General features: G+C 34.7%; 1 protein-coding gene across 1 annotated transcript in view; it reads left to right on the forward strand.

Annotated features, from left to right (window-relative positions):
- Nucleotides 1-27,248, forward strand: part of LOC148947665 (eukaryotic translation initiation factor 3 subunit C-like) — a 63,056-nt gene that overhangs the window by 15,744 nt on the left and 20,064 nt on the right. Inside the window, exons 2-6 of the mRNA XM_089095974.1 lie at nucleotides 985-1,064; nucleotides 10,046-10,178; nucleotides 15,695-15,988; nucleotides 22,686-22,831; nucleotides 25,411-25,552. Of these exons, the coding sequence (XP_088952100.1) occupies nucleotides 985-1,064; nucleotides 10,046-10,178; nucleotides 15,695-15,988; nucleotides 22,686-22,831; nucleotides 25,411-25,552 (795 nt within the window). The remainder of the gene's footprint in view (nucleotides 1-984; nucleotides 1,065-10,045; nucleotides 10,179-15,694; nucleotides 15,989-22,685; nucleotides 22,832-25,410; nucleotides 25,553-27,248) is intronic.

Consider the following 27,248-nt stretch of genomic DNA (forward strand, 5'->3'; position numbering starts at 1 on the left):
ACTCCTGTGTTGCATCTGGGACAAGAGTAATTTGTATCTGTGGCCACTTTTTTTCATTTCAAAAACTTTCTAATTTTTTAATGTAGGCAATTTGCTCAAATATAAAACCAGATGATAATATCTTGGGTGATAAATCTAATCTAAAATAGTGTTTGAAACCAAAAACCTCTTTAACCACATAAACTGTAGACAAATAATAAATTAGTTCCTATTTCAGATAATAAAAATATAAAAAAAATATTTTCTTTACTACTACCTACAGCTTCATCAGTAAATTAGTCATATGTGTCTTAGAAAACTTCAGGTGACCTTAAAGCTTTACAGGATGCTGGGGTTTCAACTAGGAAATTATCTTGATGGGTATATTGTTTGAAATTTTCTTTTTAAAATTTATTTTGTTCAAATAGGGGATCTGGGTCATGTAATATTTAAGGTTGTGTTTAAGCATTTCCATTGCCTTTGATGGTTTGTATGTGGATGGAGGGATTTTGTGGTCCATAAAGTCTCAGTGTGGTTGATTTTGTGGTGTATATGACATTTATAGAGACTGGAAGATTATACACTTCTGTCACTAAAGTTTCTGTATTTGAACTTCTTTACAATTTTTTTTATATGGCGTTTTTTTAACTTTAAAAAAAAAAATATAACTATTTTTATTGTTTTTAATTTTTTTTTAATAAAAATCAAGAAAAAATATACATACTATAAATATTGACTGATAAAAACAATAATATATGAAGTACAATTCTACAAAAAAGTATAACATTACTCCACAAATGAGAGGATTTATTGACACCTGCTCTAAATTTTATAAACATTCTGTCAACAGCTGGGACGTTGCCTGAAATTGTGATGCTATTTAGGTTGAGCATATTTCATTTTCCTTCAAATGCTGGCAAGAGGGGTTTTTTCCTTGGTAAGCATTTTCACCCAAATTTAATAGTTTTCTTGAGGAAATATAAAGTATTTATTTGTTATTTTCAGTAAGCTCAGAATCTGAGTCTGATACTGAAGTCAGTGAAGATGAGATCCCATTGAAAGCCCAACCTGTACCAACATATGTTGTAAGTTACAAATTCATATTTTTGCTTACTGTTTTGTGGTGTATTTTTGTTATTTTTCTCTGATTGCATGATTACTCAAGCAAAATGAAATGATGTAGTGGTATTAATAAAATTTATTAAAATAATTATAAGAATCTGGTGACTTTGTCAATAATATTTTATTTTATAGTATGCTCATTTTATATTTTATTTGACAACTATTCTGCCAAAATTAGATTTTGTAATTTCTCAGTATAAGGACTTAATTTGTCGGGAAAAAATGAACTGAGAAAATCTCTTAATCTGTTTTTGACTTTTGAGAACATTCTTATTTAATAAATCCAATTTGTTTTGGTGGTATATTGGCATTGAATCATTATATCTGTAGTGAATATTGTATTTATTTATAGTTAAAGAATAAATTTTGTTTCTGTCATAATAAGTTGAACATTTATCTGGCATTATAAAAAACAATCAATGAATAAATCCCCCACAATATGAGTATACAAATTAGATTAGTTTTTTTGTTTTGAATCAAAATAAATGTTAGAAATTCTACATAATGACATGTTGAGATAAATACAAGATCAGTAGCTAATCCAAGAATTTGACATTCAATAATGTGAGAGATGGAGTTAAAAGATGTAGCCATTTGTTATGTAGGATTTGTCATAATTTCACCTAGGCTATAGGACAGACTAATCTACTCTTCCCTGTATGTGTTTCTGACAAAAATTCAATCCTTTCTGATCGCAAAATTTGTGGCAGCCTTCCATGATAACCAGTCACTTGATAAATATTGATAATAAGCTCTGTGTCTTCATCATGGTTAGCCAACAAAATAGGACAGACAGTGTTTTAATATGTAGTCACTTTTCAATATTAAATATAGATAATATTTATGCCATTGAATCCTAAGGACTATTATTCAAAAGTGTGAAAAGTAAGGTTAGACTTTCTAAAACCAAAAACCGTGAGCACTTCATCCAAAATCCCATTTATTTTTTTTTTAGAAAAAAAGAAAAAGAAATGTTCTATTGTAAAAAAAATAGTTGGAATTGTTGGCAATAGTCTCTTCAGTAGCCAACAACCTATTCATCATTTGTAAGAGAACCACTCGACCAAAGAATTGTTTCAGATTATAGACATTTTAGCAATTTGTTAATAAGTAATTTAAATTTGGTCTTTTTTAAACTGACTTCGTTGTTTATAGTTCAAAAACAAGTAAATTTGAAAATTACTTTTTATCATTGATTTATAATTTTGTATGTGATATATCTTAGTATATAGTGGAGGGAAGTACCTTATCTCACTGCTCCATATGAATAAACTTTGCTTCTCTAGATCTAAATTGAAAAATTTTATAATCCTGATAGAATACCTGGTTTGTCACAGTATTGGATTTAACACCTCTTTGTGAGATTGAATGAATAAATTTTATCATAAATGTATTCAGAAAATTCGAAGACATGCTACTAAGATGACTGTGCATTTTCCCTTGCTTATTTGTCAGCAATGTTTAAAATGCTTAAAATTATGGGTGCAAAGTTGGTGCATTGGTGCAAAAAATTGGTGCATTGGTGCAAAAAACCTCAATTTTATTGGTGCAAAGCAGACATTTAATAAAAGGCAGGAATAATGTGAATTCTAACATTTTTTTTCTGGTTAGTCATTACTCTTCAACCTGGCAGTATCAATATAAAATTTGTCCTACCAGATGGAATAAAAAAATTGTCAAATTTAATTTGTTTATCAAGTGTGTGAACATTGGAACTTGTGCTCCTTCAACTGTTTTTAAAGCTGTTGGTATTGAACTGCCTGGCCACTTCTCAATTTTTGCCTCAGTTTGTACTTTAGTCACAGTTACTTGAAACACTGATTATTCAGATAAATTACAGGATTTTTCTTTTCCTTGTAACATGAAGAATTATATGATTATAAATTTTCATAGAAAAATTGAAGTACAGATGCTGCAACAGCACGGGCCACACGATTTAGGGAGTAAATATTTTTTTTTATAAATTTTAAAAGCTAGTAAGGATTTAAGTTGTATCCTAAATTTATGTATAAGTTTTTTTTCAATTTTGGAATATATAACCAGATAAAAAAAAAAAAAAGTTTAGTTATGGTAAAAGCTTAGATTTTTTAAATATCATTTATTTTTTCTTTCTTTTTTCTAAATTTTTAACTTTTTTTGTGGTATTATGGACTTTATTTTACCACCTTAACACTTAAGTATATTTTTAGGAAAGATAAGATATTTATTTACAAAAATTTCATCACATGCCCTGAATGATCTAATTCGAATTTTGGAGTCATAAAACCAAAAAATAAAAAATTATAAAAAAAAAACAAAACAAATAAAAAACTGGAAAGCCAATGCCAAAAACGACAATATCAAAATGGCAAAACCATTCATTAGTCAAAAATAATTAAATGGCAAAATGTAAGACCCTGAAAAAGGTAAAAACTAAAAAAGAGTGAAATAAAATTAGCGTTAAAAAGTTTAAAAGATAACATATAATAAGGTGGAAAAAAAAAATCGAACAAAACATAAAACTTGGGTATTACCAGTACCACAAAAAAAGGAAAACTAGTGGTTTATTTGATCCGTAATGAAGGGTACAAAGGTTTTTTCATACCTGGAGGTCAAGCAACGGATAGGGGACAAGATAGGGAGGGGTTAACAAACAGCACGTGGCAGGCGGTGTCTGAATGGGGAGTGTCTTTTGAGGAAAATGTTTTCCGATTGCGAAGAGTATATATTGAAGAAAATGCTTATGTTAATGGAAGAAGGATATTTCACGCAAAATGAATTCTTGGACTGACATAGTTAGATTGAGGTTGATGTTAGGCATAACAAATAGCTTCAATACATAAAGTTTGGACTACTTAGAAAGAAACAACAGCAGCCTTATAAGAAAATCGAAATATATTTTCTTGTGATTATTATCTCTTCTAATCAGCAGTTGTACCAAACCAATTCTGCTCAAGTCATCCTCAGGGCTATACTGTGGTGTTTATCCTCCCCATAGTATAGTGCAGACGGTTTGATATCATCTATTCTCCCTTCTTGTTTTTAGTTTTATTTTTGTGTTTTAAAGCTTTTTCCAATAGGCAATGATTAGAAGTCCTCCAAAAAAAAGTCCCCCCAGATCCCAAATCAAATTCCAGTGAAAGTGTCATAGTGAAAGATACCCATCCTGGCTGGTCAAGCACCCTTTCTCAAAGTTCTAATGATAGCTCCAATTCGGAGAATAGGACAATGATAAGTGTAGGGGCTAATGTAACCATAAACGATGATAATGGGTTTCAAGAGGTCCTCTCTAGAAGTTCTAAAAAAAGGAAAAAAATCTCCCCAATCAAAAGCATTTCCCCTCTCCCTGCCCAAGATTCTCCCTCCAAAAACTTAGGAATTTACCCTAAAATTACTCCTACTACCCCCTTTGAAATAAAAATGATCACTGCAATAAGAGTTGCAATTTTTAAATTGCTAAAATCAATGTTCTCTCTTAACATTAACCGTGATGGATCTCTGCTAATAGCTGTATAAGATCAGAAATCAGCAGATAGAATAATTAACCTTAAATCCCTTCTGAATACCCCAATTATTGCATCTAATTGGAACCCAAAACAATCACCAACAAAAATAGTAGTTTATAATGTTCCCCCAGAGATATCTACTCAGGAGTTAAAAGAAGGCCTCTCAGATAGGGCTGGAAACACATTCCCAGTTGAGGATGTTACCCAACTTGGTAAATCTAACTAATGGCATAAAAATAGTAGATTTTTCTTATTCACCCTAATGGATAAAATTGATATCCCAGAAAAATTATTCCTATTTGGGCAAATCAAACCACACAAGGAATACAAACCTAAGCCTATTCAGTGTCAGAAGTGTTTCAAACTGGGACACACAACAAACAAATGCAATGAAATTCTCCAAGAGTAGTAATTGTAAATCTTTCCATCCTAAAGAGCTGACAACTTGCAACAACACTCAGCCTACATGCATCAATTGCAAAGGCCCACATGAATCTACAAATACATCATTATGCCCTGCATACAAGAAAAGAGCTCTAACACTCCAAATCTCAACAGAAAAGGCCAGCCCATACCCCTTTGCAGCAATGGAAGCAAATGCTGCCCAACAATACCAAATAAAGCCTGTAATGAAACCAACCAAAACCCCCAAGTCAAATGCCCCCAATGCATCAAGCACCCCATATAAACCACCAACTTCTAAGCCCCCTAGCTCAAATCCCTATCAGAAGGAATCACCAAGCCAACAAGCCTCCTTGTCCGGTGAGATTAGGCCAGCCTGGCCCTCCCTCCCAAGAAGAAACAAACCAGAAACACTACCCTTAATCAATCACTTAACCAACACACAGTATGCACTAACAAAAATGCAATACCCAAATATATACTTATTCATTCTAAACTGTAATGCAGTTCAGGCCATGAACATACATCAACTACACAAAACAAAAATTATTGCAGAATTGGCAAAAATCTACATCCCAGATGATATGCTCATTCAAGCAAAAAAAGATCTTGCTTTACTTTTAACAAAGCTGAACATTGATACACAGTCATATGAAGAATAAATCAATAACACAACATTTATCAATTCTCCAATGGAATGTAAGATCACTCACAAAAAATAAGCTAAATGAACTAATATCATTTATGAATAATAATTCCATTAATATTTCTTGCCTCCAGGACACTCATTTAACCCAAAATCAACAAATTAAGTCTCTGGGATATACTATCCTGAGAAAGGATAGATCTTCAGAGAGAAAAGGAGGTGGTGTAGCTTTATTAGTTAATAATAATATAAAATTTTGTGGCATCAATTTTCCAGATTTTGAAAATGATGTTGATGCAACTGGTATAAGTGTTTGGCTGAATAATTTAAAAACCTACATAATAAGCTTTTATAACCCTAATGGCCAAACTACAGATGCCAAGGATTTCTTTAATTATGTAAATAATTCTAATATGTTAAAAAATATCATTATTTGTGGTGATTTCAATGCCCACAGCCTTTTGTGGGGGAATAAACCAGCAATAAAGATGGTAAATTTATTGAGCATATGACTTCAAATAAAAATGAATTAGCTGTTGCTACCCCTCCAAACCTGAATACATATTTCAACCCCAAAAGTGGCAAATTCTCCACAATTGACCTACAAATTGTGTCTTTAAATTTTTTAACAAAATTTACATAAATAAAATTGATAGTCTATGTACAGACCACTTTGCTATAGTTTGCTCCCTTAATGAACCTACTGAAACTTCATCTCATACCTCCAAATATATCAACACTAAAGCAAATTGGTCTATTTTCCAAAATAAGCTAAATGATGAAATTACAAGTTCCACCCAAAGTTCATGCATTTCTAACACAACAGTTGACACACATGCTGAAGCGTTGACATCTTTACTAATAAATACAGCTAATCATGCTATCCCCAGGAGAACACCTAAGAAAATATTCCCTAAAAAAATTCCTAAAGCATGGTGGACAAATGAGTGCCTAAATAAATGGAGGATAAAAACGACAGCTAGAACAGAATTCATAAAAAAAACCAACACCTACTACATACTTAAAAAAATTACAAGCAGAATCTAATCTAAAAAGGACTATAATAGATGCTAAATATAAATATTGGAATAATTTTGCAAATAATCTCTCCAGAGAAACGCATGAGCCGATTATACATAAAGTCATAAGCCACATATGTGGGAAAAAGACTTCTCCCAACCCACTCCTGTATGAGCTTATACATAATAATACCCATTATGACAATGATATTGAAAAGGCTAACCTATTTGCAACTCTTTTTGTTAATAAGCTAACATCAAATAATCAAAGCAAACTGTCAACAATTCCTATGAACCCTAGTTACCAACCGCGCCCAGGATCCGAGTACATAACTAATCCATTTTCAATCCAGGAATTGAATAATGCAATACATCATATTAGGTCCAAAACTAGCAGCAGCTATGACAATATACACCCTGCATGGATAAAGAATCTCACACCATCATACAAACAAGAACTGCTAAATTGTTATAATCACGCTTGGGCATCTTCTAGGTTCCCCAATGTATGGAAATGTTCGTCCCTCCTACCAATCCTAAAGAAAAATAAACCAAAAGATAACCCTGAGTCTTATAGGCCCATAATGATTACACCTGTGATGGGGAAAATAATGGAGAAAATGATTTATCACAGACTCCTCTGGTTTGTTGAGAAAAATAACATGATCCCACACACTCAAACTGGATTCAGGAAATACCACTCCTCAACAGATGCTTTCATTTTGCTAACAAATGCAATAAATGAATCTTTTTCAAAAAATAATATCCTAGTGGCAGCTTTCCTAGATTTTGAAGGAGCATATGACAATGTGAACCACCAAATCCTTTTAAATAAACTTGCAAACCTTGGAGTACCTCCTAAGCTAGTATCCTTTATTAAATCCTTCATATAAGTACGAAGTTTCATTGTTTGTGTTGGTTAAGCCTCTTCACCCCAACAGACAATATCCAAAGGCCTACCTCAGGGAGCAGTCTTCAGTTGCCTCCTATTTGCCCTATATCTCTGGGACATGAACCTACCCCACACGAATCTACAATATGCTGATGATCTGGTGCTATGGTCATCTGGATACACCTTTGAGATAGCACAGTCAAATCTGCAAAAGTCACTTTTCCAGTTTGAAAAATTCTTTCAACATTCAGATTTACCCATTGCACCTACCAATTCAAAAATAATCCAATTTCACCGGAAGCGAAACCATGTTAATGCAAAACTAACTCTAAATAAAACAACTACTCCAGAAGATAATAATATTAATTACCTAGGTCTCATGCTTGACCAAAAACTTAATTTCCACCTCCACATTTCAAACACAATAAAAAAATGTTATAGAAAAGCAAATATACTAAAAAGACTTCTTTCCACACCCTGGGGTTGTAAGGAGAAAACCTTACTCCAGTTTTATAAATCACATTTAAGACCCCATATTGACTATGGGTTCATTGTCTATGGTGCATGTGCAAAGACCCAGATGCAAAAAATTGAAACAACACAAAATGATATAATACGTCTCATATTTGGTCTTAGGAAACCCACAAGCACCAAGTTTCTGCTTATGGAGAGTGGATTAACAACAATAAGGGAGAGACGTAGCTTTCTCTTGGTAAAACATCTTACAAAAATTGAATGAAATAGCTCGCACACATTACATAATTGGTTAAGAAATCCAGCCATGTATAGAGGTATTGCAGATGAGTATGCCAATATTCAAAAGAAGTTCCCTCTACCAGCAAAGTCTATTGCACCTACTTTCCCCCAATCCCCTCCATGGAATTGGTCATTTCCCATAATAAATACTGAATTTTCAAAATGGAATAAAGATTTAACCCCCATTGCTTTTGTCGAGAAAAAATTTGCAGAACTTAATACAATTACTTATAAAAAACATTTCCAAATATTTGTTGATGGATCAAAAATTAATGAGAAGGTTGCAAGTGGTGTTTTCCTTCCTCACCTGAACATTGCAATGGGCAAGAGATTATTTAATAATTTATCTATAATGTCTGCTGAGTTAAATGCCATAATCCTGGCATTAGAACACCTTAAGCAAAACCAACCTTTCATTGAAAATTCGAATAATATTATCATCTATTCCGACTCTTTATCAAGCCTTGAGTTGCTGGCCTCAGCTCCTCAATATAAGTTGGACATTGACACTTGTCATTGTCACAGTATTATTGATAATCTTGCTTTACGTGGCATAAAAACTTACTTTCAGTACATTCCTAGCCACTCTGGCATAAGTGGTAATCATCAGGTTGATGAAATAGCAAAAAATGCTATAAATATTGACCAGCCAAGTGGGAGACCAATCCCAATTAGAGATATTTACCGATGGAGGCTATCAGATATTAATTTTAATAAGATTAATCCTATCCTTTCCCCCTTTCCCAATAAGTATCTTTCTAAAATTTATCATAGAATTCGTTCTGACACAAATGGACTAAATTTCCTGGCATTCTCATATAAGCTTTCTAATTCAAGTGGTTCAATTCCCCTGTCCCCTCTTTGCAGGCATTGTAATATGAATAATGAAACAATTGACCATTGCCTATTTGAATGTAATATGCTGATGTCTGCACAGGATACCTTGCTTTGTAAACTTTAAATTTGCTTTAAACACCACAAAATCCCACCATCACCAAAGAGCCTATCCAATTATATCTGCAAATAGAGCATAGAAATCGGCAACTATCATCTCATATTTGTACACCTATAGTCAAAAGATTTGCTGACTGGTATCTGAATGTATATAATAATTATGAGGCAATCAAGCCAGTAGCTCTGTAGCCCACAGAGTGAAGCAAAAGGAAAAGGGCTAAATAGTGTTACTGAAAAGCCCGCCTGCTGTTAAATAGAAGAAGAAAGAAGAAGAAGACTGGTTTAAGGACCTTTTCAGAAAAAAAACATTTATAAGGCATGCTTCCCAGATTTTGTACCCCCTCTTGTTTTTCTAGAAAACGTCTCATGTACGTGCTAAGGGTTGTATCAAAATTATTCTAAGTCTATTCAAAATTATAGGGAAACTTGAATAGGCCTTTCAATATCCTGGTATAGATATTGAAACATGTCCCTATCTGGATATATTTCGCTATTTCTGTCATTCAATATCTATAGCTTAATCAACAGTTCAGTCCTGATTATCTGGTTTTTCTGTCTTGTTTTTAAAAGTACGCTATCTTGTTTTGTTGTACCTTTTTTATCTTTAGTTTTCTTTTCTTTACCTCTTGACGTTTTGTTATAATTAATATGGAACAAAAACTGTTATTTAAATATTATTATTTTTGTCTGAATGCATCATGATTATTTTCCGTCTTGGTGATTTTTTTACTTTATTTAATTCTAATTTTTTTTTAAAAATTTTAGCTGCAGCGTATGACTATTTTTTTAGGTCAGTGATGAAGAAGAAGATGAGAAACGTGTTGTCAAAAGTGCAAAAGACCAGCGCTATGAAGAAATGCAAGAGACAATCCGTCAAATGAGAAATCACAAAAAAATCAAGGATGTTACACACGTGCTTAAAAGTATGTTATAAGCTTCGTGGATAAAAAATTTATCAATACATTAAGTTAGCAAAACTAAGAAAAAATTCTAACAAATGGGTTTTTTTTTTTAATCTGAATTTTTTTTCTGATGACCTTATAAGATAAACAGGGCCATGGATTATTACCGAACCGTGGTAGGTTTGCTACTTTCATGGATTAAATCAACCATACAGTTTTTTGTACCTTTTTTTGGTTTTAGTTTTAAAGCCAAAAAGTTTGAATTTTTTGTTTCATATAATATAAATGCTAAATTTGTATTTCTTTAAAAATTAATTTATATTCTCATTATTTATAAAAATTACTTTTAATTAAACTTTGGACTATTTTAAAGTAGTATATGAGGAATTTACAATTCAAAAATAATTTGAGTCTCTAGATACTTCCGAAAGCCTACGCACCAATTCTGCTAATTAGAAAATGTATATTTTTTTTTTCAAAAAATAATAGTCTTGTGCTAATTATGTTATTGTAAAGTATGTCATTAATGTTTTGGGGGGTTGAAATTGTCTATTAGAGTCTATTCTAGACTATCAAAAAATAAATTGGGTAGGATCTTCAAGTGTTCCTTTGTTTGTGCTTTTTTGCGTCTATTTTGTTGGCAATTTTTACACCACTTATTTCATCTCTTTTAACTATATCTAAAATTGTTTTGTTTCAAAGTTTTAGGCCTTGTTATTGAAGCCAATGTAAGGTGCACAAAGTGATTTTCAACCCTTCCCTATCAGGGAGGGCGAGGCATAGGTCCCCGGTAAAGTGCAACATGTGCTTCATAGCTGACAATTTCAGAGTGCGTCACATAAAAGAAAATATATTTAATGATTGTTTTGACGTAGATGTGGAGAAGTCATGTAACCCCTCTCTTGTTTGAAAATGGATATTTTGCATGGACCTCTTTTTTGTTGGGTTCGGGGCTTTTACCTTTTCTGAGATTACCCCCCCTCCCCCCCGTTAAAAAAAAGGGTGTACAAAATTAAGAATTTGTATTTGGTTTTATTATTTTTATTTCCGTTTGAATAAAAAGGAATTTTTGCATTTGTGTATTATGCGCCACTCACAAGTTTACGCTGTTTAAAATTCGATAACTTACCATTTTTTTCGTCATTTTTTTAATTACTTTATTAATAAATTTGGGCTATAGTTTTGTTTATTGGGGGGGGGGGTAAAGTATAACGGGTCTGCATGCAAAAAGTGTTTTTGTAAAATTATTTTGCATATTAGATAGTTTTTTTTTTTTTTTTTTTTTTTTTTCATAGTTAACAAAATTTCCAGATAACTCCCTATTCCTATTTAATTATTTTTTTGCCACACCAAGAAAGAATTTTTTTATTACTACAACCTGTCCAAATAAGTTACACCCCCCCCCTTATTTATTGCTCAAAATATAAATTTTCCAACGATTCTTTCACAGGATTTTTCTTTTATAGCGCAAATCTGAAAAAAATAACTAAGAAACCCGTTTGTTATCTAGTTTTACACAACGTAAACTTGAGTGAGTTGCCCATAATACAAAAGTACCAAAACTCCTTTCCCCAACGGGAATTAAAACTCAAATAAAATATTCAAATTTGGAAAGCCTTCTTTTCCAGGGGGGGGGGGCTCTTTCCCGGGTGAAACTAGGTAGACAGTTTGAAGTCAGAAAATAATTCTTTCTAGGTATGTATCCACTAAAAAATTACAGAAAAATAGTGAGGTATCTGGAAATATTGTTAACTAAAAAGAAAAAAAAAAATCCCAGTATAAAGTAAATGTAATGTTTCATTTAAGATGGTTTTTTTTAAATGACCACTTTTCCAAGCATTAAGTACTATTATTAGGTTAATGTAGTGTTTCATTTAAGAGTTTTTTTATGATAGCTGATCAAAGTTATGTTATTTTTGCCTTTAATTTATGATATTTTACTATTTTCATGGCTTTATATTTGGATTTAAAATACGCTTCCCTATCTATCTATCTAATATGCAGAATACTTGTACCAAACACATTTTGGATGCAGACCCGATCTACTTTACCCTCCCCCCTCTAATCTGTAAATGTATATCCCAAAATTATTTCTTAATGGACGCCAAAAACACGTTTTTTATCGAATTTTAAAAAGCGTAAAATTTAGTCTGAGGCTTATAATAAACACGTACAAAATTTCCTTGCCCAACCGGAAAAAAATAAAAATAAAACAAAAATATATTTATAAAAGTGTTAAACCCTTTTTTTCCACGGAGGGGGGGGGGGTACAAGCAGGCCCCCCTCGTAGTTCATCTATTTCCCAATTAAAATCACTGCTTTATTTTAAAAACTTTGTGTATTATTTAATTAAATAAATAGATTGCTTAAAATTGAAATTGCTAAGAAATTATGATGCCGCTGGTTCTAGTTAGTAACAGCATAGAGATGTGATATCTTAAAAATGCTCCCATGCTTCTATTGTTTCTCAGTTACTGATAAAATTCAGAAATATTCAGAACTTGAACATGACTAAGCTAATGAAAAGCAAAGATAAGTAAAATTGATTGAATTCATATGTTAGTTCAATTAGACTAAAATTATCACAGAAACTCAAATGATCTTTTTTTTATATTCCTCATATAGTAGTTGAAATAATTCAAACCTTCATTGAAATTCATTTGTATATAAAAAAAGATATATATTACTTTCCAAAGAGATAACTTAAGTACTCTATTGGTCTTTCATTATGCAATAAAGTCAAATTGTCAAAATTTTGACTGCTGTAAAACCAAAAAAAAAAGAAAGTTTAATAGTTGATTATGTCGATTATAATATTTAACTTAATTAATGTTTCTCAAAATATATAAGTATAGGTGTCAAAATGCATTTTTTTCAATTGATATGATATGTAAAGACCTAAACATAGTATTTTGAAAATGTATCTATTGTTCGTCATTGGTAACAAATGAAATCGGTTCATTGTCAATGCTGACAGTGCTTTACCAAAAAGCTACTACATTACCCCATTTACCCATTTGGTAGCTACAAATATTTTACCAATTTTTAAAAAATAAGAGCATTTTCATGTTCTCAACAAAAACACCAAAAAATCGGGTTTGTTCAAGTACACCCCCCGATAAAGCGTGGTGGAGGGTTTTTATAAAATTAAACTTGGGAAGCGTGTCCAAAATAATACTATACCAAGTTTGGGGGGGCACAGGTAAGTGAATTAAAGATATTTATTATCAAAATATTAAAATTATAAAGAGATTTAAAGGTCCCCAATTGGATGTAACGGTCAAAATAGCTCTGACAAGTGTAGGGCAGAGCTACTTCAAATATTTGGAAAATTAAGATGCTAGTTCAGAACTCGAACTATAGCTGAAATATGCAATAGACCCATCCTATTCCACTGTACTAAATTATAGTCATGCTAAAAACGAAGCAAGTCAGATGACAGTCATACAAAAGAAAGAAGAAAAGAAAAACAAAAAAACAGGTGCATATACCCTATTGTGAGGTTTGGAGAAATTTTTTTTTGCAAAATAGTCCAAGATTGGCCCTCCACATTTGTAACTTTTAACAAAAAACGAGTCGATTATAAAGATTTCATGATTATAAATTTTCGAAAGTTTGGCTCAACCACCAAGACCAATCATTGATGGTCTAATACCAATAGTCATGCTTTCTTGTAGGTTATACACTTTTTCTTTATTTGTATATACAAATAAACTGGTTTTCTCTTTAGTAGCAGACACATACAAATCAAATAAAGTAAAATATGTACATGAATCCATTTCCGAATTTCGGCTTAGCAATAAATAAAGCCTAGAGAATATCCGTTTTATCCTGGGCATATTTCTGCTACCTAGTATTCAGTTTAAAGACCAACAACACATTTTTGTGTCTATTTCCTGAAACACTTCCTCAGGAAATGAACCCTGGTCCAATGCTACTTTAGCTTGTAGAAGGCAAGAAGTCAGTGTTCCACCAGTCAGAAAATTAAAAAGCCTCTCACAGTGTTGTATTAGAAAAATTATCATAAAATATCGAAATTTGTTCTAAGGGATTGGTCAGAAATTACAGAGCTGGTGCAACAGCTTTTTCCCTCAACTATCATTAACCATTAAACTCTAAGGATAGAAATTTTTACTGTCAAGTTAGCTGAAACAACTGAAGCTTTACGAACCAGAGATTGAAGTTTAATTCTGTATTGTTTTTTATTGTAATCTCTATAGGTTGAAGCTAAACCAAATAAACGAATTCAGTTTGTTGTCCAGGCCAGTGAGATAGCCTTCCTTTGAAGGATTCTGCTTGGGCCTTAATAGCGAGAGTAAAATTAATTTTCAATACATCTCTAGCCAAGAAGGCATTAGAGGAAATTAACTGGTGAATATTTTGGTAGGAGAGGCAACTCTTCAATCACCTGCCAGAGGCTCTTCGTACCAATCATAAGGATCTCTTACGATTTCCCTTAAGGCTTAGCGATTTCCTGTACAATTTCTTGTATTTTACATATAATTTGGCCAATGTTAGCGTGTTTTACAAGTTCCCCCTCCCCTCTCTTTCATAAATGCTGCGCACATGCCTTCTGTTCAGGACTGTGGAGTCGGAGTTTTAGTAATTTTTTTGATGAATAGAGTCGGAGTAACAGATAGTGTAAGACCCTTTGGAGTCGGAGCTATGTAAACACATAAAAGCTGGAGTCAAGACATAATAAACAAAATAATAATAATAAACAACATGAATATTGTAGGCTAATTACAGATTATAATTAGCCTACACATTCTAGTTGGTTCTTGCAACAACACATTTGCTCAAAACTAATTGATAGAATATAGTCATGTTACCCCATTCCTATGTGTCTGTCCTAGATACACTAAATGGTATCTGTTTGAAGCTTCTAATGTGTTGTTTAAAAGGTAAAATGTTCAAGAATTTCGCTTGGCATTACAAGAACACTCTTTAACTCAATGCAGAAAAAGCGTATTTTATTTATCCCCTAATACAACATATGTACTAACCAAAGAGTCTATTAGACGACATGCATAAACTGTTTTGGATGTAGCATGTAACGTTTTATAGAACCGGCGATAAGTTGTTAGCTCACTTCCCCCGAACATTAACTTCATAGTTCCGTACCCCCCCCCCCACCCCAAAAAAAAATAATAAATCTGCAAGTTCCAACTCGATCCCGAGCCGTGAGACAAAACATGGTATACGTATTTACCAAACTATGTATAAAGTTCGTCTTTTAATGGAACCTACTAACTGTGGGCAATTTCGATAATGAGATGCAGTTGGTTGCTTTTAAGTTTCATGTATGAACAGTAAAAGGAATTCTCTCATTTGAGCATCTGAAAACCAGCTTATTGATTGATTATAAAATTCTCTGAAGAAACCACAACCCTATCTGTACAATCACGCTTTAGTTTTCAGATTAGTTATAGCCTGGTGAGTGTTACTGAAAACTACAAATAAAAGTAAGATTTAAAAACTTCTTTCAACATCGTATGATAGTCGTTTAAAATTGATCTGTGACAAATATCTTCTAGGTTTTGAGGAATTAATTCCTGCTTACAATAAAGCATTGCCAGGTATTCAGAAAGAGGACCATGGCGTCACTCCTAGATTTTTCCTTCGGGCGCTAGCTGAACTAGAAGATTTTGTGAACGAACTCTGGGATCTGGGAAATGAATACAGGAAGAATAGCATGTCCAAAAATAATGCCAAGAGTTTGGCTACGTTAAGGCAAAAACTGAAGAAGGCACTGAAAGAATTTGAGGGTGATCTACAAAAATTCAGGGAAACGGTAGATCTTGAAGACGAAGAGCCAGAACAGGCTAAAGGTATTCGAAACTTTCTTCTTTTTTTTGCGGGGGAAGGAGGCTTTTTTTTCTAGTTTTTTGGAGTACATGAAAAGTAAACGTTTTGCATGTATGCATGTCGAAATCCCTTTAAAGGGTTTTCACTATGATATTTTCTAGCATACTTTAATTGGTATTGATAGGAATTACATACCTGTGCTGTTTCAGTTTTTCTTTGGGAGGAAAGGGGTTGCAAGGTTCTTGAACTTATGCTAGTGGATCGAAAATACAGAAAGATATCTACTTTTATTCATTTTTGTGAATATTTTTCCTTTTTGCATATATTTTGCGTATTTGTGTACCCTAAGGGTACACCTCTTGGCTAACGTGAAACAGTGGTGCTGCGGTAAAGCCAAGTAGATAATGTAGGTTTCTGTCCCCTCTCTATGAAGATGAATTATTTCGTTTATTCTTCCTGCAAAAATCCCATGCCCTTGCAATATGGCTCTGTCCCCGAGAGAAAATTTGTATGACCAGGCTTTTAAACTGTTCTTGGAGGAATAAGATTATTCAATTATTTGAATGTATATACATTGAAGCCTCTGTGAGTTGGTTTGTAGTATTTGTTGGCTGAATAAAATACACTTATGACGCTATGGCTCCGTGAAGCGTTGCAACCATTTTGAGCCAAGGGTCACAGTTGCAAAGCCATACAATAACACAAGTGCTCATTGCATTGGACTCGACTTCTCTAAAGCCACAAAGACAGTCCTAGCTGCTAATCCTCGCGAAATTTAGCTGAGATCTAAAAGACCATTCTTGTGGATCTGATTGACAAGAAATCGAATTACTCCCTCTCAGATGTTGGATTTAATATGAATATCCTAGACCATATCTGTCGTTTTGATACTTAGTATTAATTTCCCAATACTTTGATTTAAATCTTAGTTACATTTTTTTTTAAATTTACTAATTTAAAAAAATGATGCTCCTACCTCCAATTGGTTTTCTCACTGGGAGAATGTATACCTTACAGCTTTGTCATTTGTTAATTAATAAATCTACTATTGTTTGATATACAATCTTTACGTATAGTAACTATTTTCTACTGATCCGGCTTTACCCCCCCCTCCCCTCCTCCAGCTACTTACCAGACCCCCCCTAATTACTTTCAGGGTTGCGTTTACCAAAGGTTACTTTCCGTTTCGTTTGGACGAAATCCGACAATCCATTCTAGTAGATGTCCTGATGACGAGTGTTTTGGGAATTCCCCTCCACGGTCCCTGCGGAAGTCGGATTATATGTGGATGCCATGAGGATACACCTAGAGCACTAGCTTTTTATTTCTATTAATTTTAGATGATTTCGACAACCCTTGATGATCAGTGAGCAATGGACAAAATTCTGGAAAACGTCCCTCCTTTACTCCAACTATGAGCTGCATAAACTCTTTATTTTACTTAATAAAATTATATTCAAAATTGTTAAAATCACTTAAAAATTTGGAAAATTCCATTAAAAAAAAAAAAAAAAAAAAAATTGGTAAAAAAAGTTAAAACTTCGGAATTTGTTGTTTCAAGAATTATTTCAGACCTAGAAGGAATATTTAATTCTTGTATCTAATCTTCAGAAAATTATTTTATGTTCTGCATGAAGCTAAAATTACACGATCTTAAAAAAATATTAATGTCGGAGCTGACAGTTACGTTTTGCCTCTTCTTTATACATTTAGTAGACTAAAAATGGCTGTTTTATAAATACACTATCAGCCCAGTAAAAAGTCCTTTATCAAATTTAGGTAATAATTATTGGCAACACAATAGCGCTGCCAAGTAAAGAGCGATGTGGGCACAGTGTTTTTTTTTTCCTGTGTACTTTGTATAGGGGTTGTAGAAACTTCCAAATGTGGTCATTTGATTGGCAATTGAAGGGGCTAGTGCGCTTTTTAATAGTCGAAAGTGATTGTAGGGCAACTAACCCCCCTCATGTGCCCACCATTCCCCAAACACATCCAATTAAAATTTTGGAGATAGCCATTTTGTTCAAGGCCTTTGAAAGGTCCTGAAATTATGTCGTTGAAGATGACAACCCCCCACAGCCCTCAGGGTCCGGGTTGTAAGTTATGCCCTAGGGGCATATAAGGTTTTTATGGAATGGGCGGTCGTATAAACTTCAGATGTGGCTCATTTGATTTGAGACCAGTAGTTATAGTACCCCTGGTAAGAGTCAAAAGGGAGGTGAGAGCACCCAGCCCCTCCCCCCTCCCCGCCCCGACGGTCTCCACCGACCCCCCCTAAAAAGTTTGGATATATCTTTTTTGTTCAGCTGTTTTTTCCGGTCAATGCCTGTTAGCTTTTTTGTTGACAACCCCCCCCCCTACTGTCCGCCGGGCACGGGGGGGCACTTGTGCCGGTGGGGCCGATACGGTTTTTTGAGAAAGATTGGTAGTATAAACCTCGAAGGGCCTCAGGGGATTGGTAATAAGAAGTTCTAGTGCCCTTTTTAAGAGTCAAAGTGATCGGAGGGCAGCTACCCTCTACACTTCGTATTTTCCCGAAATATATCTGATAGAAATTTTGAGATAGCCATTTGTTCACAAAATACTTCAAAGATCATTGGTAGTGCACGTGCGCTGTTTCAGTAAAGAGTGATGTGGGCGCAATGATGTTTTTTTAAGACCTTGGCACTTGATATAGAAGGAGTTGTCGTAGAAACTTCGAAAGAAGCTCATCCGATTGGACATTGCAAGTTGTATTGCCCTTTCTAATAGTAGAAAGTAATTGGAGGGCAACCATCCCCCCTCCCGACGCCCATCATTTCCCCAAATATGTCCAATCAAAATCTTGAGATAGCTATTTTATTCGGCGTTGTTTAAAGGTCCAGTTATTAAGTCTTTGAATATTTAACCCCCCCCCCGAGCTAAATAGCGACGAAGACCACACTGCCTTTCTATCATAGACAACAATTAGAACAATAGGGAAGTTAGAACAAGTAGAACAATAGGTCGTTTATGTGACACCCCCCCAGCTCCCTCCGGGCCATCGGTATATTGTGGTTCCCATGGGTATATAAGGTTTTTATGGAAAAGGTGGTCACATAAACTTCGAAGGGGCTCACTTGATTAGAAATTGAAAGTTCCAGTGCCTTTTTTAATAATTAAAAGAAATTGGGATGGCAAAACAGCTTCTCGCCCATCAGATCCGCACCCGTATCCAATCAAAATTTTGAGATAGCCATTCTGTTAAGCACATTTGAAAGATCCAGTAACGCTGTCTTTGGGGATGATATCCCCCCCCACGGCCCTCAGGGCACTGGCTATAAGTCACAGGAGTTGCCCGTTTTAAAATGTAAGTTTTGTTTATACTGGGTTTTCGTTTTAAATTTGGCACAATATAATTTTAGTTTACTTTGGAATTTTTATTTTTAATTTTAATATTAAATTTTTTATTGAGGTACCTAAGCCCCCCCCCCCCACTAACCTCACTTTGCAATTTTTGAGCGTAGTCGGTGGTACGTTTGGGTGACAGTTCCGGTAATACGTCCGTTGGGGACGGCAGCCACGGCAACGTCCCCAGAACAAGGGCGGTAAGTTAGGAAGTTTATTCATTGTTTAAATATAGTATATGTTATTGAGAAATGTAATAATGTTTAACCTTTACTTTTCAAAAAACATAAAGGGCATTCAGGCGAGCCATTCAGAGAACGTTGAGGGGAGTGTTGAACTAAATCAAAACACTTGATTTGTATACGGGCTGCGTAAGGGGCGTAACTCAGGAATGACTGAGTGTATTGTTTTGGAACTCTCAGGAAATGATAAGGGAGATGATCAGTGGACCAAAAACGTAATATTTTTACGGTACTACTACAAACACCACCACTACTACTACTGCAACTACAACAACAACAGTTCTACAGTTCAAATATTGAGGGGAAATTTGAACTAAATCAAAAGACACTATGTCTATGCAGATTGTCAAAAGATCATATCTCAAAAATAGATTTGAGTAATAATTTGGAACTTCAGAAAATGCTTAAAGGGGAAGATCAATTGACCAAAAGGCAATGTGTGCATGCTACTACTAATACTACTACCGCTGCTGCTGCTGCTACTTCAACTACTACCTCTATTGCAACTACTTGTAAGGCTATGAGCATTAATATGAAAATCACAAAAGTATATAAATATACTGGTTATCAAAAGGATATATCAGCAATTTCATAGCAATGGCTGGTCGTATTAAGTTGAAATTTCCAGGACTTGATGAAAATAATGTTCAAATCACCAAAAGGCAATGCATACGTATACTATTAATACTACCATTACAGTTACTGCAACTAATGACGCTAAGGGTATTAAGGTGAAACTTTTAAGGGTAGTTTCATTTAAATGAAAAAACAATATACATGCAGGTTTTCAAAGGGGCATGTAAACAAGATCATAGGCAGTGCCGTTCTATACGAGCTAGAAATATCATTGAAACTTTTCAAGGAGCCATTTTGATTCAAGATTAATCGCTCTAGTACTCTTTTTAAGAGTAAAAAAGAGAGTGGAGGGCAAGCAGCCCTCCTTCCATGCAAATTCAATCAAAACTTTGAGATATCCCTTTTGTTAAGCATAGTAGAACAGTCCAGTAGCTATGTCTCTAGGGATATTGGGTTAGTCAACGCCCCACAATTATGAAATTGGCCCAATATACTTTTATTATAATTTTTTATTTAAAAATAAGTAAAAAGTATGGGTTGTTTTGTTCCAAATAATAAAATTCGTAATTATAGCTCGAACGACTGGGGTATTAATTTGAAACTTTCAGGGCTACTACTGTTACTACTTCTGCTCTATCAATTTAAATAAGTCAAAAGAGCATCCAGGTTGTCAAAGAGCATAGACATAATTTTTTGAGGATTATATTGTTGTTGTTGTTTTTTTAGTTAAAATTTAGTTTTTTTAAAATTAAATTAAAAAATTTTATTTTTGCAATTATTAAAATTTTTTAAAAATTATTCTAAAAAAAAAAAATATAAACCAAAACTATAGATTCCCATAGAAAAAAAAACTAAAAGATATGATTTTTTTATTTAAAAGACTATGTAAAATAAAACAAATACTTCCCTTTTCCTAATGATGAATTCTGCATGAAAACAATGAGTAAAGTGCCTAATTTACAATCGTTGCCCCGGGCCAGGGAAGGGGGGCATAGTATTCCTTGAAGTTTAGCCATTATAGCTTTTTACTAGTTTGAACAAAATGACAGTTTCAAAATTTCGATCAGTGTTGAGCAGAGAGGAAAGTTAAAGAGGGTTAGAATAGGTGGTCGTGGCTGCCCTGAAATCACTCTTCAAAATTTCATCAAAATGTCTTGAAAGTTTCAACTTAATACCCTAAGCGTTCCTTTAAATATTAGTGATAATCGCTTTTAACAACCAGCCGCCACATAGTGTGTTTTGATTGTGTTCGGCATCCCTCTCAACGTATCCTTAAGGTTTCATCTGGATACCCTGAGCCTTTTTGGAAACCCGGGATTAAACATGCCCTCTTTTCCAATAAAAGTCCTTATATATTAACAATGAGCAACTTGCATAAATTATAGTCCTAGCCCCAGAGACTGGAGGGGATTTCAACCCTGGAGTACTAGTTATTTGACCTTTGAAGTATTTTGAAACAAAGTGGCTATCAACAACTTTGTATCGAAGGTATGTGGAGGACGATGGCGTGGGGGGGGGAAGGCAGGGGGGTCCAAAAGTGTATTCAATAACCATTTCCGTAAAAACATTAAATTTTTAAAATGGGTACATTGGAAAACTTAATTTAAACCGCAGACTGGCGAGGGAGTGCCTCGGGGGAAAAAAAGACATTGAAGCCTTTTTTCTTTACTATAGGCAATGCTATAGCGTTGCCTCTAATCTCCTTTGAAGCTTCTCAGCCTTGAAGGCTACCTACTGATCTTCTCGTTTTGAATTTATCGACAGTTGCTCACGAACTCTAAACTTGGTAATTGGAATGTTTTTACTCTAGAATCTGTCATTGGAAAGACATTAGAACCATATGGATCATCATCTAAATATTGTCACAGCTATACATGAAACAGAGCGCTCTATAGACTGTGATGACATGGTAGTTCTGATATTCAAAAACGCTCCTTATTTAGTTATTTTTAAAAAGTTATCTTGGATTGTCTGCAATACGGTATAATATACAATTAAATACTTATGTTTAGGCTTTACTATTAAACCAGTGATCCAGCCTGACTGAACCCGAAGTTACAACTTCCTGTTGCTTTCTTATTGATCCTTTGGAGGTTCCAGCTCATTTTTTATGTTAGAAAGAATTCTGTCTTAAAATAAATTCTGAAAATGCAGAAGCTGAGGTACTGCAAAAATTAGTGAAGTACTAGGAAAATATCAGTTCTTTCAGGGTAATATCAATATATCAGGGTAATATCGATATAAGGAAAATATTGATTCCAATCATTTGCTTGGTTTGAAAAAATTTCAACCTGATTTAAGGTGTTAAATTTTAGTTGAAGAACTTCAAAAGCCTCTTTATTCAATCAGTGCTGTATTTTTCATTATAAAAGTAGGTTTTTAGTGCAGTCGACCAACTCATTAATTATACGTAAATATCAGAAAACTTTTATTAGTGGTACATTATTTATTAAGAAATACTTATAAAAATATTTATTTTATAAAAAAAATGTTTTTAGATTTGATCCACTCAAGTACTAACCTCAGAATCTTTCAGCTGAAACTGAGTCTGAATCCGAAGATGAAGAAATAGAAGTAGCTGCAGTAAAGGAGCCCAAAGCCAAAGTCAAACCTGCTAAATTGGAAGATGAAGATTCTGAAAGTGATTATTGGCCCCCAGAGTCAGACTCGGAAGACGAAACTAAATATATAAATATAAGAGAGAAATTTTTATAGGTAATTCAGTCACTTTTAAGTTCATAACATAAAGTAACTACAAATGTTGGCAAATTTGAAGCCAACATTCTTGGTGCCAACAATACCGGTGATGTATGTTAATAATAACCCTATTAACCATAAAATTTTCTTATTTTAACATTTTATTTTACCTATACGGAATTGAAAGTTTCGGATCTGCTCTATTGCCATTAAAAATACTAAAATTGGGCTTTAAATATTTTTTTTTTTTTTTTTTTTTTGTAAATACTCTTATTCAAAACAGTGTTGCCCATGGGAACGTCATTTTCCTGACGTTCGTAAAAAAAAGTAATGAATGATCTGGTATAAATAGATATGGATTTATTTTTCACTTCATAACCAAGGCTTTTATGGTACATTAAGCAAATAGACGAACTTCTAAAGATACAAAATTTAAATTTTTTTTACAAATTTATAAAAAAAATCAATGCTATAACAATGTGTTTTTGAATAGAATAGCTTACTGTATCCGAACTTCTGTGCTTTGATTTGTAGATTCTTTCCAACACCCCTCCCAATCTTACCCGTTGTGGCTGACACTCGTTGACACCGTTGAGGCCTTCCGTGGGAGCGCTTCCAGCCATGCGGGGTGGGATCACAGCATAATACTGTGCTGGTGGGTGTTTCTGTTGGCATGCGGAACAAGTGACCGCACCACCAAAGAGTTTGTGCTGCGAGCTGACGAGAGTTGGGGGATCTGATCTATTAGTGCCAGCAGTCGGGTGATCGGAACGAAGTCGTACCACCTGATTTCTTCAATACGTCTCAGGAACTGTGTCGATGGCATCACGAACAGAAATGGCAGCCGACCTGGTCTCAGCACTGTAGAGAAGAACTTGAGTTGCGGTGGTGTTGTAGATCCGCATTTTTGTTTTTCATTTTCAGTTGATGTTAGGCTTTGACCTTACCGAACAACATATTTGTGCCATAACTGATGTAGCTTTATCGATGCATTACTGAACTTCAGTTTTGACTGAGCCGTCTTCCTCGATGACAGATCAGAGGTAGGTAATGACTTGATGGCTTCAACAGTGTGTCCTGATATGTTGAAAGCTGCTTAGTTGGCCGTGCTACCTGTACGATCAACCGACAGGTTGACCCGACAGGTAGCAGGAAGGTTGGCTCGTGGTTCGATCCATAATCTAATCAATCACTGCGTTGAACAGTTCAGGAGCAGCAACACAGCCTTGCTCTACATCGGTATTTAAATTTATTAGTGAGCTTCGACGACCATTGGTCTGAAAGGGGCTTTTCGTACCAGTGTTAGGCGCCTTAAACAGGCGCCAGAATTTGTCCGGGAGACCTATTGGGTCTAGAGTCAGCCACAGAGACTCACGGTTGACCGAGTCGAAGGCTGCATAAAGTCAACAAAGGCGATGTATGCTGTGTGCAGGAACTCACGAGTTTTCTCAATGACCTGGCGTACAGTGACTCTGCTTGGTAGTAGGTCTGTTGCGCATGACACGTGTTCGCTGAACCCGGCAGTGCTTACGGATGAACTGGGCATTTCTGTCGATCAACGTCATGGCAAACAATTTGCCGGGTTTCGAAAAGAGGGGGATTCCTCTGTAGTTGGAGTAATCACTTCGGCAGCCTTTGCGCATCCGTAGAGGGAGTATTATCCCTTCCTTTCATTCTTGTGGAATCAGCTCGATTGTCTAAACGAGGGAGAAGAACACGTGGAGCCATAGTAGCATCGTCGGTCCTGTGAATTTTAGAAGCTCCAAGGTGATCCCGCAGGTTACTGGCGTTTTACGATTTTTCACAAAGTGCAACGATGTCTTTCGAGTCTTGTTTCCAAAGCTGATACCATTGTGTCTGTGCAATGAACCTGATAATCAGCAATAAAACCGTAACGTATTAGTAGCGTCTTCCAGATATTCTGAAAACTTACAAAATTTCTCTTTGAAAAAATACCTACTCGCAACTAGGAACAAACTTTTATATTAGGATGGCAGTCTGAGTGATAAAACTTGAACAAAATAGTATTCAATAACAAAAGGTTTGATGAGTGATAGCCACCTTTCATCTTTCACCCTATCTTGCGGTGGGAAAGAAATGGACTACATGATTTTTCGTTGTCCCTTAATCCCTTTTATAGGGGACTGGAGGCAACTAAGAGATTTCAAACAGTTGCCCCTAACAGTTTACATATTTGAATTATAAGAGAAAGATTAAGTATGTTATGTTAGAAAATCCTCAAGTCAGCAAGGATCAGGCATCTGAACTCTTTGTAAAATGAAGTATTTCTAGAAGTTTTTGTCTTAAAACCCCACCTATAAGTTTCGAATTCTTTGTCTTCTAATTGGAACATTTTAGAAAAAAAGCTGATGTACAAATATGGTTCATTTTTACTCGAATTCGATCAATAACAAAACAGAACGATCATAATTTCATTTAGTATGATAAATCCTTCGTTAATAAATGACGTTGGCGTTCGTTTAATTTTGTGGCGACAAGCCACTGGCCTAACGTTATTTTGTTACAATAATTATAAATATTGATTCATTATTCATTATTTCTAGAAAACTACGCAAGAGGAAGAAGAAAGAAAAAAGCGTGAGAAAAAGGAAAAGAAAGACAAAGAAAAGGAGAAAAAGAAACTGAAGCAACAAGAGGAAGCACATGAAGAGCTTGAAGGGCAAGGTGACTGGGAAGTTGTGCGACGTATGCTGTTGATATGAAATATGTTTTACTTATTTAATTACTCTGAGGGTCATCCTATTGGGGAGCCCTCCCCCCCCCCTCCAAGAAGAGTAGGAGGAAAATAGAATCTGGCTAATTTTCAATGGTCTAATGTGGTCGATCCACTTCAATTTTTGTCAAAGACACCTGACCTTGTTTACTTCTGAAATTTTTATGGATTATTTCTCAGGAAACCTACGAGAGAACTTGCTGTAAATTTTTGGAAAACTCTGTAAAATTCTGAATATCCCGATAAAATTTTGAAGCCGCCCCTCTATTAGAAAGTTAGGATTAGCTACAGAGGGAACCCTTGTAGTGGTGAAATGCAATGTCATAACAATAGATTCGATGCTTTCTGTTTAAGTCAAGCCTTACCACTTGACCGTTAGGATTCTTAATTCTGGTTGTCGAGTTATCTAGAGATTAAATTTAAAAAAAACGAGTTTTTTCAACTCAAAGGAAGGATTAACATTAAAACTTAAAACGAACAGAAATTACTCCATATATGAGGGAGGCTGCTTCTTCCTCAATGCTCCCATCTTCACATACCCCTCTCTTCTAATCAACGGTCCTTGTGTTTCAGAACTCTTTCTTTAAGAATTGGAAAAAAAGTTCTAATTTTAGCGTAAAGAACGGAGTATTGGGGAAGAGCCAGCCCAACTAATATACGGAATAATTTCTGTTCGTTTTAAGTTTTAATGTTGCTCCTTACTTTCAGTTGAAAAACTCGTTTCTTTTTATTTAGTTTCTCCCCCTCGATAATTCTATCATCGTTGGGAATGCCGCCCCCCCCCCTCCGCTCCCCCTCGAAAAAAATTCTTGTAAACCATTCCGTCAGAAAAATTCTCCTAAGCCTACTGTCATTAGAAAAAAAATTCGTTTTCGTTTAATCTCAGACCGTTTCTATATTCATACCGGAAGTCCCCCCTATATGGAAAATTCCCCCCCCCCCCAAATGGAAAGTTCCTCCCGCGGAAAAATTCCTCATGGAGAATTTCTCCTGGTGGTACTTCGCCATGAAGAATTTCTTCCGTTGAAAATCCCCCTCTACGGAAAAATCCCAAGAAAATTCCAACCCCACTGAAAATTTCCCCTAGGCAGTTCTCCCAAAAATCTCCACATGTAAAATTAAGTTGCCAAAGAGAAAGTAAGACAAATAAAACGAATTTCGTATAGGGATTCCAAAAAATTCTCCCGTGTAAAATTTCTCCTTGAAAGCTCACCCCAGGCCCTTCTCTCACCACGGGCAATTCTATCAGCGGAAATCCCCCACTCCCCCCCGACCAATGTAGCTGTGGGGCAATATACAATAGTAGCTGTGAGCCCTGCGCCCACGTTTGATCGTTCGCCGGTGGGGAACTACTTTTTCAGGCTCATAACTTTTGATGGGTAACATTAGACCTGATGAATCTTGCATATTTATAATCAGCCTGAAAAGCTAATTTTTTTGACAATCCGAGTGTCATTAAATGGTATTTTGGTTTAACAGTGGACTTGTGCTATCATTTAAATCCAGATACAGTGGCAATTTTCACAAATAGAATCTCCCAATAATTTGGGCAATCTTATTGTGGAGTTGAAAATAGGATTGCCAAGCAAAAGGCAATCCTATTGCCTTTATAATGTGACATAAAACACGTTAAATTTTGTAGTTATGGAATTTTTTCCAAGTTTTAAT

Source organism: Artemia sp. Qi Xiang Cuo, chromosome 10, assembly GCF_049724085.1.
Source record: "Artemia sp. Qi Xiang Cuo chromosome 10, ASM4972408v1, whole genome shotgun sequence".
NCBI lineage: Eukaryota > Metazoa > Arthropoda > Branchiopoda > Anostraca > Artemiidae > Artemia > Artemia sp. Qi Xiang Cuo.